This window comes from Equus caballus, chromosome 16 (assembly GCF_041296265.1).
Source record: "Equus caballus isolate H_3958 breed thoroughbred chromosome 16, TB-T2T, whole genome shotgun sequence".
In the NCBI taxonomy this organism is placed as follows: Eukaryota; Metazoa; Chordata; class Mammalia; order Perissodactyla; family Equidae; genus Equus; species Equus caballus.
This window is the reverse complement of record NC_091699.1, coordinates 17455192-17472458: the sequence shown is the minus strand read 5'-3', so window position 1 is coordinate 17472458 and position 17267 is coordinate 17455192. Positions and strand designations below refer to the sequence as shown.

Genomic DNA, 17267 nt, shown 5'->3' with positions numbered 1-17267 from the left:
TCATAGTAGGTGCATAGTAATACTTGAGTAAATGAGTAATATTTCCTCAATGCCTTGGAGGCCCCTCTGGTCTTCAATATTCCCGCTCTCCGAACGGTGTCGGGAGGTCTGTTTCTGGCCCTTTTTGGCCAGGGTGTTGGCAGCAACCTCCTCCTTATTCAGACCTTTCTTCTGTCCCAGCGCTTCATGGGGGAGAGTCATTAAGAGAGCTTTTTCCCAGGAAGAGCTGTGCCTTCTCCAAGTCTCCGAGTGGAGTGTCCCAGCCCCCAGGCTCTCAAAGGCTGCCCTTGTGGGGTTCAGAACAGCCCCACGGCCCTGCAGGCTGAGAACCCGGCCCCCGAGTCCCCTCCTTAAGGAACTCGAGGTCCATTGCTAGTCAGAGTCAGCGTGGGTAAAACCTAAAGAAAATAGTTTGAGGATGTTTTCCAACAGTGTCTGGTGGGACAAAAGAGCAATTCATCCTGCGTAGCTTTTAGTGATCTGCTTCCCATTCTGAGAATTAGATTGTTCAATTAAGCAAGAGGGTGCTGAAGCAGCCTGCATGACTCAAAAGTTTGCAGCCTCCGGAGTGGGGAAGTGAGGGGGCCCGAGAGCTGGGAGAGCCTGCTCCGGGGGGCTCAGCCCCTTCTTTCTCCCTCTGTCCCCGTGCGGTTTCCAGTTGTCAGATTCCCCGTTCAGAAAACAACTACGTCAACCAGAAGGCATGTGTGTTACCCCCTGCTAGCCGGGGACCTGGTGTGAGTGTTTCTTTCGTGAAAAATTCAGTCCAGAACGGACTGGGGCACGGCACACCCAGGTCGGTCCCACCTGCCACGGCCACTCTCTCTCCTGCTCTGCTCTGTCCCTTCTCATTCACCAGCTGATGGGCATTTGGGACGCTTTGGGGGGCAGTTTGTAAGGTGATAGGTATTGGTTGGTTCCGAGGCTCTTAATCTGGAGACAAGGGAGTCGGTGAGCATCCTGAAATTCCTTCAAAATTCTGGGAGTGAGTCGGTGCATCAAGGCATCTCTCTGGGGAGAAAGTCCATCTCTTCAGTAACTTCTCAGAGGATCCCTGACTCCCTCCCCAAGTCCTCGCCAAAAAGAAAAAAAGGTTAAAAACGATTCAGGTGGAGTTTGTAGGTCATTCCTCATTGCCAGGAAACTCTGCTTCTCTGGTGCTCCAGCTGTATGGTGCCTAAGCAGTCCTTGGGGAATCGTGGCACAATGCACCGTCCTGGGGGCCACCCCAGAGATTCGGACTCAGCGGGTCCGGGATGGGCACAGGGATTTTTGTGTTTTTGGCAAGTATCCCACAAGGACCGTGCTCTGGGGCCCGCCACTCTGTTATAATAATAGAAACTCTTGAAGGGTTCATTTAATAAGGTCTGTAGTTTTAAAACGAATTACAGCCAGATACGCTAAGACATCAGAAGCAGATAAAGTAACCGTTGTTATAACTATGCGGCTGCCTCCTTTCTTTCTCGAATAGCTTGCACTTCTTTTTTGTCCATCTTATCCTAGTGGGGGCAAGAGCCAAACCATGTGCGTCTGTTTATCCTCAGTATCAAGATAGTGCCCGGCACACAGCAGGTGCTCCATAAATGTGTATGTAAGTGGACGCTCCCACTTCTCCTGGCCATAGTTCTGAGGGCTGGTTTCCTTTTGCATAAATCCATGGCTGCACACAGCCTGATTTTGTTTGGGGGCCTGTCTGGTTTCTCCGGCGGGGTTTGGGGCTGGAGGGAGCCTGCAGACCAGTACTAATTGGTGTCATTGAGTAATTAATGCAGAATCAGGCCCCGAGCGGATTCCCAGGGAGACAGACACTGAGGGAGGCTTTCTTGCTTGGTGGGATGGGAGCTGCTCTCTCAAAGGATGTTCCCAGAGTGCTGAGGCGACTGGCGTGGTCTGGGGGGGTGGCTTGGCAGCTGGAGTGGGGTTCGTGGAGCAGCTTTGGAGCGAGTTTGTGTTGGTGCCATGGTTCTGCACAATATGGAGCGTGGCGAGTTTGACTTTAAAGAAACACAATCCCCAGGCGTGGGTCCTGGGAGCCAGGCCTGTGTCAGCTGAAGAATTTATGGGTTGAGGGAAGGCCGTGGCTGGAATGTTGGCTCGTGCACCCGGGGGTCCCCGCTCTCCTGTGCCCGGGGCCATCTGAGACACCCCTCCCCTCAGCATGCTGATCAAGGCTCCATGATGTCCCTCTGGGACCACTCCTGCTTGTGTCTTCTGATCCCCGTGCTCCAGTGTTCTCCAGGTATCCTGCGCTCTGCTTTCTGGATTTTTCTTGTGCTATTCTCTTGACCTAAACCAGTCTTTACCCTTCCGCTCCCTTGGCTAAATGCCATCATCTTTCAAGGTTTGGCTCAAACATCCCTTCTTCCAGGCAGCTTTCCCTGGTCCTCTGTAGCGGTCAGGACAGGTCGGGTTATGCTGCAGTAACAAAAGCCCCCAAAGATCGGAGGAGCTTAAAGCAACAAAGTATATTTCTTGCTCACACAGCATCTCGGACACAGGGTGGCGGAGGGCTTACATGTTCACTCAGGAACTCAGCCTTCTAGAGGCTGCATCTTGACCCAGCCCTTTGTCAGGACAGGAATGATAAAACAAAAGAGAACATGGTGATCCACACCACCCGGCTCTGAAAGCTTCTGTCTGAAGTGACGAGTCCTGTGGCCACCGTCGAGTTCAGCAGGCCAGGGACATATAGTCTCCCCTGAGGGAGGCCCTGGACTGTCTGTGGACAGCCCTGCCGTCTCCCAATACCCCCAAGGTAGGCCAGGGGCTTCTTGGTCTTCCCAACGCCCTGTGCTTCCTCCGTCACAGCCTTGACCACGCCAGATGGTAAACCATCTCCAACTGGCCTGTCTCTCCCCCGGGGAGCGAGTCCATGAAGGCAGGGGGCTGGGATTGTTCCTCTCTGCGGCCCACGCGCCCGCCCCTGGGTTGGCTCAGAGAAGACGCTTTGGGGGTGTGCGGAGGAGGGAGTGGGCCGTCCCTGCCCCTCTGCAGCACCAGCTCTGCCTCTGCCCGCGGTGGGGATCGAGGTGGGCCGTCTGCAGCTGCCCTGACTCTCGGCCCTCCCTTCTGCAGGCGCCGGGTCCTGGCCATCTCGGATGGGATCGAGCACATCGGGAACCTCCGCTGGGAGCTGGCCTTGTGTCTCCTGGCTGCCTGGACCATCTGCTACTTCTGTATCTGGAAGGGGACCAAGTCCACGGGGAAGGTAGGAGGTGATCTTCAAGCAATGAGCCACGGCCGGGGAGGGTGCAAGTTGTCCTTGCTTGAGCTCACTGGAGGCCCGGAGAGTGCGGGGTTCACATGGCAAAGGCTGGCTCTTAAGTCGGGAGGGAGGAGAAGCACTGGGCTGGGAGGCCCCTCAGGAGCCCAGTCCACCACTTGTTGGCCGCACACCTCAGGGCTGCTCTGTTCTACCTTCTGAGCCTCCGTTTGCATCTGTGAAACAGCAAAGCCGTATCCCATCTTCTTCCTGAGCTGAGAGTCGCACAAGGAAAGGGGAGTTAAAGTGCTTTGAAACCCGGCAGGTGCTAAACTACCTCCGTGTAGTTTTTTAGAGTTCAGATGTACGCTCGAGGAGTGTGCGAGGCCAGGTGATGCTGCTGGCCTCCACTGACAGACCCTGCGGTCTCTCTCGCTTGGCATCTATAGAGGGAAAGGCAGCCACTTCCATCTTGTTGTTTTGCTGGGCCACCTGCACCATGCGGCCTCTAGGGCCAGCACCTCATCAGTGGAAGAGAAATGGAAGGAGTCGGCCAGCTTTTAACTGCCCTGGCCTGGAAGTTACTATGGCTCTTCCACTCAAAGGCCGCTGGCCAGGACCTGAGGCCCAACCTCACCTAACTGCAAGGGAGGCTTGGAAACGTAGGGGAGCCCAGGGTCGTCTGGGAAGCATGGCCATCTGTGCCACAAGGATGGATACAGAGGTTATAGTTCATGGCCACGTCCAGCCCACTCATGTGTTCTATTTTAAAAAAGACAGGGGCGGGGAAGAATTGGTTGCCAACATTTAGAAATCAGGAGATTTCACGTAGAAAAATGAAATATGATTCTGGCTTCCCTTGGGAAGTTGAAACATTTGGCAGCACTGGACCCCCATACCTACATGGCAGCATTTGGCTGAGCTGAGCAGCGGCCACCTCCTTCCAAGGGTACTCTGGGTGGCCACAGTCCCCACCATTCCCTATTGCCACTGATCCTGTGGCTGAATGTCAGTGCTGTTAGTTTCCTCACTTGTGCTTCTTGTTTATTCTCATGGAAGAGAGGAAAATAAAGCTTTTCTTATGCCCGGGTCACCCTGACCACGTCTCTTCTTGCCTGCCTGCTTCTGGTAGGCAGTTGCTCATAAACTTTATTCTAAGCTATTGGTTAGGGCAGGGGCTAGAGATAAAAACTCCAAGGAAACAGAAGTTAACAACTCTGGGTCCTTTTACAGAAGATGGTGTCCTTGGCTCCCACAGTGGCAGGTGGGATCAAGAGGAAACTACTAGAACGTTGGAGGTGGTGGAGCTGCAGGAGGGAAGTTAGGGGAGCAGAGAAGAGAGTTCAACAAGCGCTATGCCATGGGCTACAAGGAGGCTGGGGACGTACTGAAAAGTCATCATCACTGTGCCTGGGGACCAGAGAAGGTGGAACAGAGACTCTCGTGTCCCTTTAGCCAAGACAGTTTTGCCGATCTTTGCTTTCTCTGGGTTGAACCATAAACACAATAGAATTTTCCTGGTTTTCCAAATATAAAAATTATTGCAGTCTTGGTATACTTCTTCAGACACACACACGTGGCTCCTGTTGCCCTCCCTGCTGCCTCTTCCACCTATAGAGGAGAAGACCGTGACTGCAGGGGAGGACCAGGCCTGGAGTCAGGATTCACATCTCAGGGCCGTCACACACTAGCTGTGACCTTGGGCACATGACTTAACTTCTCTGAGCCTCAGTTTCCTCTTCTGCAAAACGGGGGTTGATAATTTCGCTCGCCTCACAGGTGTTTGAAGGAGGAAATGCAAGGATGCCCGTTCAGCGCATTAGCAGAGCATGTAATGAGTAGTAAGTACTGAGTAGTGGTGATTTTTTAGAAACCTCATTATAAAGATGAAATTTACTCACTCCAGAAGTAGTTTCTGAGTATTTACTCCATACCTCGCATTATTCAGTGGACATCTAGAGGTGATTAAAGCATGGCTTCTGCCCTACCCAGGTAACGTGTGTGAGAGCACTTTGTGAACCGTAAGGAGATGGGAGGAGGGGCAGGGTTGGCGTTGTTCTTCCGTCTGCTCTACTTATGCCTTCTTGGGTAGCCAAGGCTGTGGCCGCGGGGCTTGGCCGGGTGGCGTTGTGTGTGGTTGTGGCGAGGCTGCTGGGATGGGGTTTTGGCGCGTGCACACGTGTCAGTTGTCTGTGTGCACATGTGGCCTTGCACACCTGGGCCCAGGACGTAGGCCGTGGCGAAATTTGGTTCCACTCAGCCCTCAGGAGGAAGCTCGATCGCATGGTGGGGCCACTGGCCGTTGGCTGGGCCGTGGAGCCTGTGTGTCAGAACTCTAATGCAGGGACCGGGTTTCCCGGAAGGAGGGGCAGGCTGCGTCCTTGGGCATTTGGAAGAGGCGTGCGGGGAGTCAGGGCAGAGTGTACACCCATGGCCTCTGCTCGCTCGACCCCCACCTGGGGTCTTTCATCTGCACAATCATGTCAGATCCTGCAGGCTGGGGAGACCTGCCTCTCCTTTCTAGCAGAGACCCTGAGGCTGGAGGTTGCCTAGACTGGCCAGAGTTGTGTGGCCACTTTGCTCCTCAGCGTGGACCCAGAGCTACTCCCACCTTGCCTGTCCTTGGACTCGATTAAAATTTAGAGCATTGTGGTGTCTTGAGTGACGTCCTTTCCCACCTCCTTCCTGAGCCTACTCTTTCTCACCTCTAGTAGAAATGGTAAGGATGGCAGCAGTAATAATACTGATAAGGAGTAATAAGTAATAGTTATTGAGTACTTCGCATGCCCCTTCCATTCAGACCTTGACACAAGCCCATGAGACAGGGCTTGCAGTAGCTCCATGTCACAGATGAGGAACTGAGGCTCAGAGGGTTACCTGACGTGCTCGGGGACCTCAGGCAGGAAGCAGGGGGCCAGGATTAACCCCAAGCCTTGGTGACCTCATGACCCGTACTGTGGAAGAGTGTACCGTAGTGCCTGTCATCTGTGACATGGGGACAGTGACAATTTTCTTATGGGCTGGTTATGAAAAGGTGGTTAATGAGATAGCTTAGCACACAGTAGGTGCTCAATGGTTGTTTGTTGCAGCTGGATCTAAGTGGTGCTTTTAAGGGAAATGCTGAAATCAGATGAGCCAGTTAAGCATTTTCCTGAAGGCTGGGTTTCATGGGCTCTTCCCTGTGTTCCACGCCCAAGACCGGGGTCAGCATCCAGGCTGAGATGTGGTTTGCTGGAGTTGTGAGATTCCTTAGAGACCATCTGGTCCACCCCGACCCTTATTTTATGCATGTGGAAACTGAGGCTCAGAGAGGGGAAGGGACTTGTCCAAGGGCACACAGCAAGTAAGTGTTGGGTCAGGATAACTAGAGCCTGCTGGCCCAGCTTCCTCACGGTTTACAAATGATGAAGGGGTCCCTGGGGTGACATCTGACAGCTTCAGGAGACCAGGAGTCCCTGGATGGGCACGTGGCTCTTCAGGAGAGGGTCTGAGGCTCTTGTTACTCTTTCTTCCTTGCCTCACCTTGGACATGAGCCCAACATCCAAAGATTTATCAGGTTCTGTACAAAAACAGCTAAAAATAAACACTCAGTCATCTGAGTCTTCCTGAGCGGGCAGAGGTCACCCCTGCCCCCTGCCTGCAGAACCCTGGCCAGAGCTGTTTTCATGAGGCCGCTCATCAAAGAGAACCCCATCTTCCCGCCATCATCCAGGCCACGGCTGAGTTGGCATTTCCTCTTCATCCCAAGTTTCAGCCCACTTCCCATACTCAGGCCTCAAACAGAAATTTCTGAAATTTCATTAGTTCGAGAAAAAGTTCCTGGCCCCCTCCTGTCTCCAGGGTAAAAACTATGACCCCCACTTTAAGTCACTTCGACGAGCACGTCACCTGCTCAGGGCGGCCAGGCTGGCACTGCAGGCTCCGCCTTTCAGTTGCGAGATTTGGGATCAGGTCACGAACAGGTAGGTCCCAGTGAGGCCTTGACATGCCGTAGGTGAAGGCGTGGCCATGCTCTCAGCGGCCGGGGGGCAGTGCGTGACCCCAGGCTGCGCTGGCCCGAGCGTCTCCCCCCGGAACAACCTCTGCAGGTGTCCTTCAGCTCCATCCTCTGCTGCACCTGCCTCAGGTGCCATAGTCTTCTGACATCACAGAGGCTGGCATTCGGGATCTCCCCAGGGTCAGAGCAGGTGACCGCCACCCCCAGAAGAAGCTGCGCTGGGCTGAGAGATACTAACTAGGTTCCAGCTTCAGCGCGTGGCAAGGTGCCGCCGCGTAACTTTGCTTAATAAACATCTGTGGAATGAATGAATTCTGCATGTGTCCGGGGCTCCCTGCGAGGCGCTGGCATACGGTGGAGAGGACACTGGGCAGGCTTGTCCCGCAGAGTGTGCAGCCTAGCAGGGCAGACACAGACACGTAAGCAGTTGCGACTCAGTGTACCTGTTGGTGCTGGCATTAAACAGAACAGTTAGACGATCAGGTCCGAAGAACGCAGGATTCTCATGGCTGAGAACTGGCTCTGGAGGATTAGAATATGGCATGTCAGAGCTGGGAAGCATCTTGGTGTTTAAGTCTAAACCCTATTTTACAAATAAGGAAGTGGAGGCCCAGAGAGATTGCAAGGTTTGCCCAAGGCCACCCCACTTGGAAAGAGCGGAGCTGGGCCTGTCTGCCTTCCCTCGTCTGCTCTGACACCTCCAGCTGGGAGTCCATGTGCGGCTTCAACGTGAGCACATCCATCGTGGTCTGAGCACCCGGCCGGTGCCCGGTTGGCCGTCTATCCCCGACCCCCGGGCGACGGCTGCAGTTTTGGTTCTGTGTTGTTATTCCTCTCTCTGGACTCTTCAGGAAGTTCCGGAAGACTGGATTAAAAAAAGTAAATAAGAACCCATCTCAGGTGTATATTAAGTCCTGAGAAAACGCAGGATTCCGGAACACCTGCTTTCTTCAGGAGGAAACTTCCGGGCTGTTTCTCACTTGTCATCTAGAGGACAAACACTTTCACTCTAGATGATTGGAACATGGATAATTGAAATCAAGTGACCGGAACCTGGAGGCATCTTGGTGATTTTCCTGTGTCCTTGTTTTTTGTTTTTGTTTTTAAAGACTTTATTTTTTAGAGCGGTTTTAGGTTCACAGCAAAATTGAGAGGGAAGTATAGAGTTCCCACATACCGCTTTACCCCAGGCAAGCGTAGCGTCCCCACGGTCAACATCCTCCGAGTGGTACATGTGTTACAATTTGACACTGACACGACGTAATTACCCGGAGTGCGTAGTTTACGTCAGGCTTCACTCTTGGTGGTGTACATTCCGTGGGTTTTGAGAGATGTGTAATGACATGCATTCACCAACACGGTATCATACAGAATAGTTTCACTGCCCTGAAAATCCTCTGTGCCCTGCTGCTGCTTCTCCCCCCTTCCCAACCCCTGGCAACCACATCTTTTTACTGTTTCCATAGTTTTGTCTTTTCCAGAATGTCATATCGTTGGAATCATATGGTATGTGGCCTTTTCAGACCGGCTTCTTTCACTTAGTAACATGCGTGTTCCTCCGTGCCTTTTCATGGCTCCATAGCTCATTTCTTTTTTATCACTGAATAATATCTCATTGTCTGGATGTTCCAGTTTATTCACCCGCTGAGGGATGTGTTGGGTGCTTCCGAGCTTGGCGATTATGAATAAAGCTGCTGTAAACATTTGTGTACAGATTTTTGTGTGACATAAGTTTGCAACTCCTTTGGATAAATACCAAGGAGTCCAGTTGTGGGTCTTATCCTAAGAGTATGTTTAATTTTATACAAAACTGCCAAGCTGTCTTCCATAGTGGCCGTACCGTTTCACATTCTTCCCAGCAACGAGTGAAAGTTCCTGCTGCTCCCTCTTCTCACCGGCTTTCGGTGTTGTCCGTGTTTTGGACTTGGGCCATCCTGACAGGGGTGTCGTGGTGTCTGGTGGTTTTAATTTGCGTTTCCCTGATGACAGGTGACGTGGAACATCTTTTCATATGCCTATTTACCATCTGTACATCTTCTTTGGTGAGATATCTGTTAGGGTCTTTGGCCCATTTTGTAATCAGGTTGTTTTCTTCTCGTTGAGTTTTAAGAGTTCTTTGTGTCCTTTATCAGATGTGTCTTTTGCAAATATTCTCTCCCAGTCTGTGGCTTGTTTTCTCATTCTCTTGACATTGTCTTTCACAGAGCAGATAGTTTTAATTTAAGGAAGTCCAGCTTATCAGTTATTTCTGTCATGGATCATGCCCTCGGTGGTGTATCTAAAAAGTCATTGCCATACCCCAGGTCATTTAGGTTTTCTCCTCTGTTACCTTCTAGGGGTTTTATAGTTTTGCATTTTATGTTTAGGTTTATGATCCATTGTGAGTTAATTTTTGTAAAGGGTGTAAGATCTGAGTCTAGATTCATTATTTTACATGTGGATGTCCATTCATTGAAAAGACTGTCTTTGCTCTTACCTTGTTTTTTATTCACCAACCAAATTCATCTTGCCCCTCCCTGCCACTAGCTCTCCCCCTGGTTTCATAGGCCTGAAACCATTAAGTCACTTTTGACAACTTCTCTCTTTACCTCTCATCCAATTACTGACGGAGTCTGCTTTTATAGTCACCCAGGGAAACACCCTATCTCCATTTTTGTTATCCATCCGTTCAGCCACACATTCAACAAATACTGAGCCCTCAGTGTCTCCGCAGTCCCTCCAGAGTGAAAATGACTCTCAGAATTTCCCATTTGAGCAAACATAACAGCTGACATCCAGAATGAGACGACTGAAATCCCTTGTATTCTATGAAACAATACTTTCAGGTAAAGTCTAGTTGTTCCTGTCTTTATTCTGTTGTATGCTATGACAGCATGTGAAGCAACATTGTGGTTTTGTGATATTTCCCTAGTACCTGTTATGCGTATTTGTTGAAGACTGAAAAGCTGGTCATTCTATGTGTCCTTGTCTTGTGGCTTTGCTGGGCTTTAGTCTAATCCAGGGATTGGCCAGCCATGGCCTTAGGGCCACATCCAGCCCACGGCCTGTTTGTGTCAATAAAGCTTTATTGGAACACAGCCACGTCCGTTCATTGACCCGTTGTCTGTGGCTGCTTTTGTTTTAATGCAGCAGCAGAGTTGAGTAGCCGTGACAGGGACCATGTGACTCACAGAGCCTAAAATACTCACTATCTGGCACTTTACGAAAATGTCTAAACTATTAAACTATTAAACTAATTCATGAAAACTGTTTGCTATTTAACAAGAAACTAACATCTAAACTGCTGTCATTCAAAGGATGGACCGTTTCAAGCACTGAAAAGCTACAGTGATGGTTTGCAATGGACACCTTTTCTGAAGGATCCTTAAGATCTCACCCGGCCTTTCCAGCCCCCGAATGTGCTATTTCTTGTTTCCAGATGCTCACCTGCTGTGGGTGTTGCTCACTCACTCATTCTAGCTTTCAGTACCCCGGCAAGTGCCCACTGTGCACCTGCTATGTGCCAGGCACCAGGTGGGGGGCTCTTTTTGGTGGGGAGTGAAAAGGCCCCCACTGACCATGGAGCTTACGGCCTGGTGAGGGAGGCAGAGAATGAACAAGTCCAGTAATGCTGCGGACGGCAGAAGTGGGGCTGTGAGAGGGAAGAATGGGGCAGGGGACCTCCTCAGAGGGGTGAGGGGGAGCCCTCCTGAAGAGGAGTCCCCACCTGGGATGGGGTGGAGGGGAAGGGCTTGGCCAGGTGAGAAGCACGTACGAAGTTCTCAGGTGGGAAGGGCCTGGTGAATTGGAGAGGCGAAGCAAGTTGGGGCCAGGCGGAGCCCATGGTGGAGGAGGATGGCGGCATGAGACAAGGCAAGGGAAATGCGCAGGGACAGACCTCGCAGGCCGTGGTGGAGGGTCAGGGGTTTTATTCTAAGTGCAATGGCGAGCCACTGAAAGTTTTTAAGTAGGGATGGCATGATCTGATTTTCTCCCTTAGAAGCCGGCTCTGGCTGCTAGTTGTGCATGGATGTGTAGGGGACAGAGAGGCTGTGGGGAGCCCTGTTAGGGGGGACCAGCGTGGGGGTGGCAGTGGAATGGAGAGAAGTGATCAGATCAGAGACACTTTTTGGTGCTGGAGGGCCTGATGTTGCACAGGAGTCCGAGTCCTTGCTGTCCTTTGGCTTTTGAATCGGGGCAGCTCGCCCAGGATGCTCTGCCCTCTGCAGGCAGCCATCCCGCCCACCAGATAGTCAGAGTCCCCTCGTGCTGCCCCCACTCCCTCCCCAGCTGGCTCCTGTTCTTTGCTCTCTCCCCTGCCCGGTTCCTTCTCTCTCCTCCTCTCGGTGGATGATTTATGGATTTTTCCCCCTCGTTTCCTGGTCTCCAGGAGCAGTGGCTGGGAGGGGAGGACGCTGCAAAAACAATTCTGGTCCCTTCCCTACCTCCTCCCCTCGCCACTTTAAAGGAAGCTGCAGGATTAGCTGGGATTTTAAGAAGAATCCTGCCTTTTCACTGCTCCAGGGCTCTGTTTTTATTCTTTTCAGAGCTCCAGGACACCAAGGCAGGAAAAAAGAAAACACACACACACAGACAGGCGCACTCACACAGAAACAGCCGCAAAGAGCCTTGAATTGATTTTTTTTTCTTTCCCTCCCTTCATTCACCAACAAGTGGAGGAATTGGAGGTGGCACAAGGACTCTTAAACAGCCCGTGCCGTCTGCATGATGATCTGGTAAAGCAGATGCTTGAGTGGCTTTTTGCTTGATCCAGGCACTGTCCTGAGTCCCTCGCTGCATTAACCCATTAAGTCCTCGAAGCAACCCTGTGAGAAGGGTACTGTCATCATCCCCATTTGGCAGATGAGAAGATAAAGGCTCCCAGGACTCAAGCTGCTTGCCCTGGAATCACGGGGTGTCAGAGCCAGCCCGGGTCGGGAGGAGCAGGGCGGGGCCCCTTGGCAGGTGAGGGCGCCTGCCCCAGCCAGCCCGCCTGAGAGCTGCCAGATGGAGATGCAGCCGGCTTGGAGTCGCCAGCGGGGAAGCCATCAGGAGCCCCACACAGAAAATTTATTCTTCGGGAGCACCCTATAAAGTGGCTAATGGATTCAATGAGGCAGAAAGCAGGAGTAAAGGGAGGAATAAAGGGGGAGATGTGTGAAAGGGGAGAGAACAGGCCCAGGAAAGGAACTGGGCAGCGCTGTCTCCCGGCCCTCAAGTGGCCTTTGTTGCGCTCGAAGCGAGCGGGAACGGCATTGGTGGCAGGGCTCTCCCAGCGGCCGGCTGATGTCTGCATTCAGAGAGGAAACTAGAGCGTTCATGAGATGCATGCAGAGAGCCCGGGCGGCCACGCGGGAGATCCCTGTCCTTGGCCCCCAGAACCCGGGACCCCCGAGGCGGCCGCCCAGGGGCCTTTGTGCTGAGATGGGAGGCTTCTCCCACAACGGTGGTCCGCGCAGAGCCGTAGATGGTAACATTAAGTCAAAAGAGTTTAGCATCTTGATTCAGCCCTTTCTTTGGCTGTGAATGACAGCGCTTCACCTTTAGCGGGAACCCTGGCAGTGAAGAAGTTTGGAAAAGTGGGAGGCTTTGCGACTCAGTAATACCGTCTTTATTAGAGCACAAAGGCCCCCCAAAGTCCAAGTGGTTGCTGGGTGGGAGGGGTTCTGCAGGGCTGGCCGCCCCTGAGAAAGCCAATTCGAGCACTGCGAGGGGGCCTGGGGGGGTGCCGTTAACCCTCACGAGCGCCTCCGGGTGCCTGGCACTGCGCGGCCCCTGCCCATGCGCCTGTGTCTCCCTGGGAAACGGGGACCCCCCTCCGGAGCAGGCACGGAGGAGTCAAAGTTGCTTTGCTCTCAGCGCCAGTCGAAGCGCAGTGCTGTTGGAAAACTAAACCAGAGACGAGTGTGGTAGTTATTTTGTGCCTGCTGCATGTTAGTGCCGTTCCAGACACTGGTTGGGGGTGGGTTACGAGAATTGTTGTCTGTGCATCCTGCCCTCCAGAATTGGGCAGAGAAGATAAAGACAGAGAGCAATGAAGAAGGATGGAATGAGCTGGCGTTTGGAGTCGAGAATCCTGCCCCACCACTTGCCAACTGTGTGATTCAGTGCAGGCCGCCTTGTCCTTCCCTGGCTGTTCATGTCACTTCATCTCTCTAGGCCTCAGTTTCCCCTTCTTTCAAGGTTAGCATGACAAGTGCTGTGACAAGTGAGGGGCTAGGCTGGTGTCACTAGTGAGAGAACGGTTGAGTTGGGGGCCTGGCAGCCAGAGCATGCTGGAGCAGGGGAGGACATGGGGTCAGCATGTTCCAGAGGCTCCAGGCTGGGGTGACATGTGGGCTGGCCCTGACAGATGTGGTGGGAACAGTGATGAGCAAAGGCCCGAAGGGGCGTTTGGGGAGCAGCGAGAGCTGTGAGCCTGGGTGGACTGCGGTGGATGGCTGACTGGGGGGCTGGCAGGTTACAGAGGCCCCCCAGCTGCCGTCAGCCTGGAGTCGGTTGGCCAGCTCACTCCAGAGCAGTTGGAATTGATGAGGAGTCACTGTCTTCCTCCAGAGTTCCCACTGCACCCCCCTCGTCCCCACCCCATTGTCACCTGTGTCAGGCAGGCTTCAGTCAGAGCAGCAGAAGCATAAGGAGATGTCTAGTGAGAGGTTCAGTGTGAGGAATTGGTGGTTTTGGGGGCTGGCAGGGCAAGTCTGGGACCTGGAAGGCAGGCTGTCAGAAAGGGCAGGTGGGACTCTGGCATGAGCCAAAGCTGCTGCCTGCAGGTGGAAGTTCTTCATTAGGGACAACTCAGTTCTGCATGGAAGGCCTTTCAACTGATTGAGTCAGGCCCACCCACCCAGGTTATCTAGGATCATCTCCCTTTCTTACAGTCAGTCGACTGATGATGGCCTTTAATCACATCTGCAAAACACTGTCCCAGCAACCCCTCAGTTCGTGTTTGGGTGCCTGGGGATGGTAGCCTAGACTGTGCATAGACAGAGCCTTCCAGCACCTTCATCCACACGTGCCCCACTTTGCACCGGGATGAGGGCACAGAGGCCGCCCTGCTGTGCCTGCCCAGGCCGTTTGCCTCCCACTGCCAGGCTCGGCTTCCATTGCGTAACGCTTCCCCTCGGGACTCCCTGGTAGTTACCGTCACCTGGGGCAGCTGTGCCCGAACGGTATGGTAACAAGTGTTCCAAAGCGAAAAACAGTCTCCTCGAATTGTGTGCATCTTCCCCTCTGCAACTTAGAGGCGTATAATCATAGTCTGTACCTTGTTTAATCGTAACGTGATAGAAGTTAATGTTTTGCCTTTCCATTTAACAGTCCATCGCACAGCGTTCCCCGCCCCCCCGCCCCATTTTGCCAAAAGATGGTCTTTAACCTCCACTGAGTGAATAACCCGTGACATCACAGACTGTTCCGTGATTGTTGGACTGGTAGGATATTCACAGTTTTTCACATCATTGAAAATGCTGCAGGAAATGCTCTGTTCGCCTGGCTCTCCTTCCCCGTGGGAGAGCAGCTCGTTAGGAAGCTTACAAGGTGGGCAGCCTCTGCCAGAATCGCCTGTCTTACCTGGAGGGAGGAGATGTCAGTTTCCCTCACCCCGCTGGCTCATCCCTCACACGGGCCCTGTCCCTGCCCCCCGCCCCAGGCCTCCCTGCGCTCACGGCAGGGTGACGGGCAGCACTTTGCCTTCCTCCGTCCCTCCCTCCCTCATCAGCCAGCTGTCTCCTCCTGCAGGAAGCCAGCTGACCCTCCCACCCTGTCCCGCCTGGCCTCCTCCTGACTCTCCAATGGCTCTTCCCAGCAGCAGCATCCCGCGGCCCTGAGCTCGCCTCTCATTGTCTCATGACCGCTGGGCTTCCGGGCCCAGGGCAATTGCTTACCCGGGAGGCAAATATTTATTGAGTGTCCTGTGTACCCTGTCCTGTGCTCGGGACTGTGGATGTCATCTCTAGACAAGTTTAGAGGTCAGAGTGCAGGCAGAAGTCAACAGGCCGTTACAAAACCTCCCTGTGCTGAGGGTAAACATGGCCCCGGGAGGCAGAGACCCACGAGCTGGCCGGTGAAGTGTGGGTGGTTATTAATTACCCGAAGGCAGAGGAGAAAGAGGAACTGTGGACAATGGCCCAAAGCTAGCTACGTCCTTCTTCTCTCTCTGTCCTCTCTTCCTTTTTCTTCCCTCTTCCTTCCTCCTCATACATGTTGAGTGAGCACCCATCGCACATCAGGGCCTCTTACGCGTTTCTTTGTCCCTGGGAGCGACCCGGTAGGTCTTGGGGGCATTCAGCTGGCTGAGTGTGTGTGATACCTCTCACGCGCTGGGACCCGTCCGACTGCCTGGGGAGAAAGTTCCACAGCATTTCGTGATGGTCACACAGCCGGGGCCTCCCCACAGCGGCTGAGGAACCGGCAGAGGGGAACCTGATTTAGGGGAGTGGAGGGAAACCTGAGGCAGGGTCTGTAGGAACGTGTGTGGTCCTAGTGTGCAGCCGTGCAGGACACGGGGGGTGATCGTGGGTCTGAGGGATCGGGGAGATGGGGAGGGTGTGATGGAGTCAGACGCCCGAGGTTCGAAGCCCAGGTCTCCTAAGCTAAGGAAACATCACTTACGAAGCACCTGCTGTGGGCCCGACATTGGGCTTGGCGCTTACTCTGCATTCGTGAATTAGTTTAACCTTCACAGCGTTTCTGTTAGCAAGCCCACTTTATAAATGAAAAGGCTGAGGCCCAGAGAGCTCAGTGATGTGCACAGGGTCACACAGCTAGTGGAGGGGGCGGGGTGTGAGCCCAGGACTGCCACAGTGGATCCCCAAACCAGTGTTCTTCCCCCCAGTGCATGCAGAGCCCTCGGAAGGTGTCGGCTCCCTTGCTCGCCTAGGGGAACGTCGTCACCCACCAGCCCGGGTGTTGACCATGTGCCAGCACGCTGGGGGCGACGCGGAGGTGGACAGGCAGGAGAGCAGGGCTGCGTGGACAGGGCTCTGAATCGCAGCTCTGCCTCCGTCGACCTTGGGCCTGGGCCTCTTTGAGCTCTTTCCTCGCCTTCACTGGGACGTGGAGAGCACCCACCTCTCTGGGTCGCCATGAGGCCTAAGTGAGGGGATGTGTGTAAATACTCACAGGGTGCCTGTCGCACAGTAAACATGCAAATCGCTGCTGTTTTTGTTTGATTCCTCGTAATTTTTATAAACCTCTGACCTAAGAGAGTTCTTCGTCTAGTGGAGAGGTGAAAGTGAATTCACTCACTGACTTTGCAGGATATGTTAGCTGTCAAATGGTGGCACAGTCAGCGGGGTTTGGATAGAGAAGCACTGTGGCCCAGAGGGGTCTGGAAAGGCCTCCTGGAAGAGGTGAGGTTTTACTTTGCAGGACAGCCAAGTGGAGTAGCTGAGCTGGGCCACCCAGTGGAGGAGGACTAAGGCAAGGGAGAGTCGGGGTGGCTCTGGAGGTTGGGAAGCCATAGGCTGGGGCAGACTTCAGGGTGGGGGGAACACAAGTGCCAGACTGTGATCCCATGGGCAGTGGGGAGCCATCGAGGGTTCTTGAGCAGGAGTGTGTTTTGGGAAAGTGAAGGGCCACCGACGGGCCTTACACTGTGCTCTATGCTGCCTCAGCAGCTGCCTTCCTGCCTGTTTGACAGCCCCCCGTGTGTAATGAACCAGAACCCCCAGTGAGAACCCTGGAGCAGACAGCAGTTCACTCTGCAGAAGCCAGGCCCGATCTTTAGCCTGCGTCACAAACATGTTGTGTCTCAGTTATGACTGCCCCAGTGAGCTGACAATAATAGTATGGACACCAGGAAGCAAGTGCGTGCTCCATGTCAGCCCGGCAGTCGGGCCTCTACCAGCCCCCGCGCCGCTGAGGCCACTCGCAGGCCCAGCGCCCCTTGTTTATGACGAGGCTTTGTGGCAGCACGTTTACCACCCCGAGATGCAATTCATGAATCATCTGACTGCACAGGTAAGTTCGAGAAGGTCGATATAGTGCTCCAGCTATATTTTAAAGGAGTGCTGAGTACCGTCCATGCTGCTTCTCTGTGGTTTCCGTCTTGAGGTGAGAGCAAGCCACATAGTTATTACAGAATCACC

General features: G+C 53.4%; 1 protein-coding gene across 1 annotated transcript in view; it reads left to right on the top strand.

Annotated features, from left to right (window-relative positions):
- The window catches only part of SLC6A11 (solute carrier family 6 member 11), a 121968-nt gene that overhangs the window by 25013 nt on the left and 79688 nt on the right, over window positions 1-17267 (top strand). Inside the window, exon 5 of the mRNA XM_023619970.2 lies at window positions 3076-3208. Within this exon, the coding sequence (XP_023475738.1) occupies window positions 3076-3208 (133 nt within the window). The remainder of the gene's footprint in view (window positions 1-3075; window positions 3209-17267) is intronic.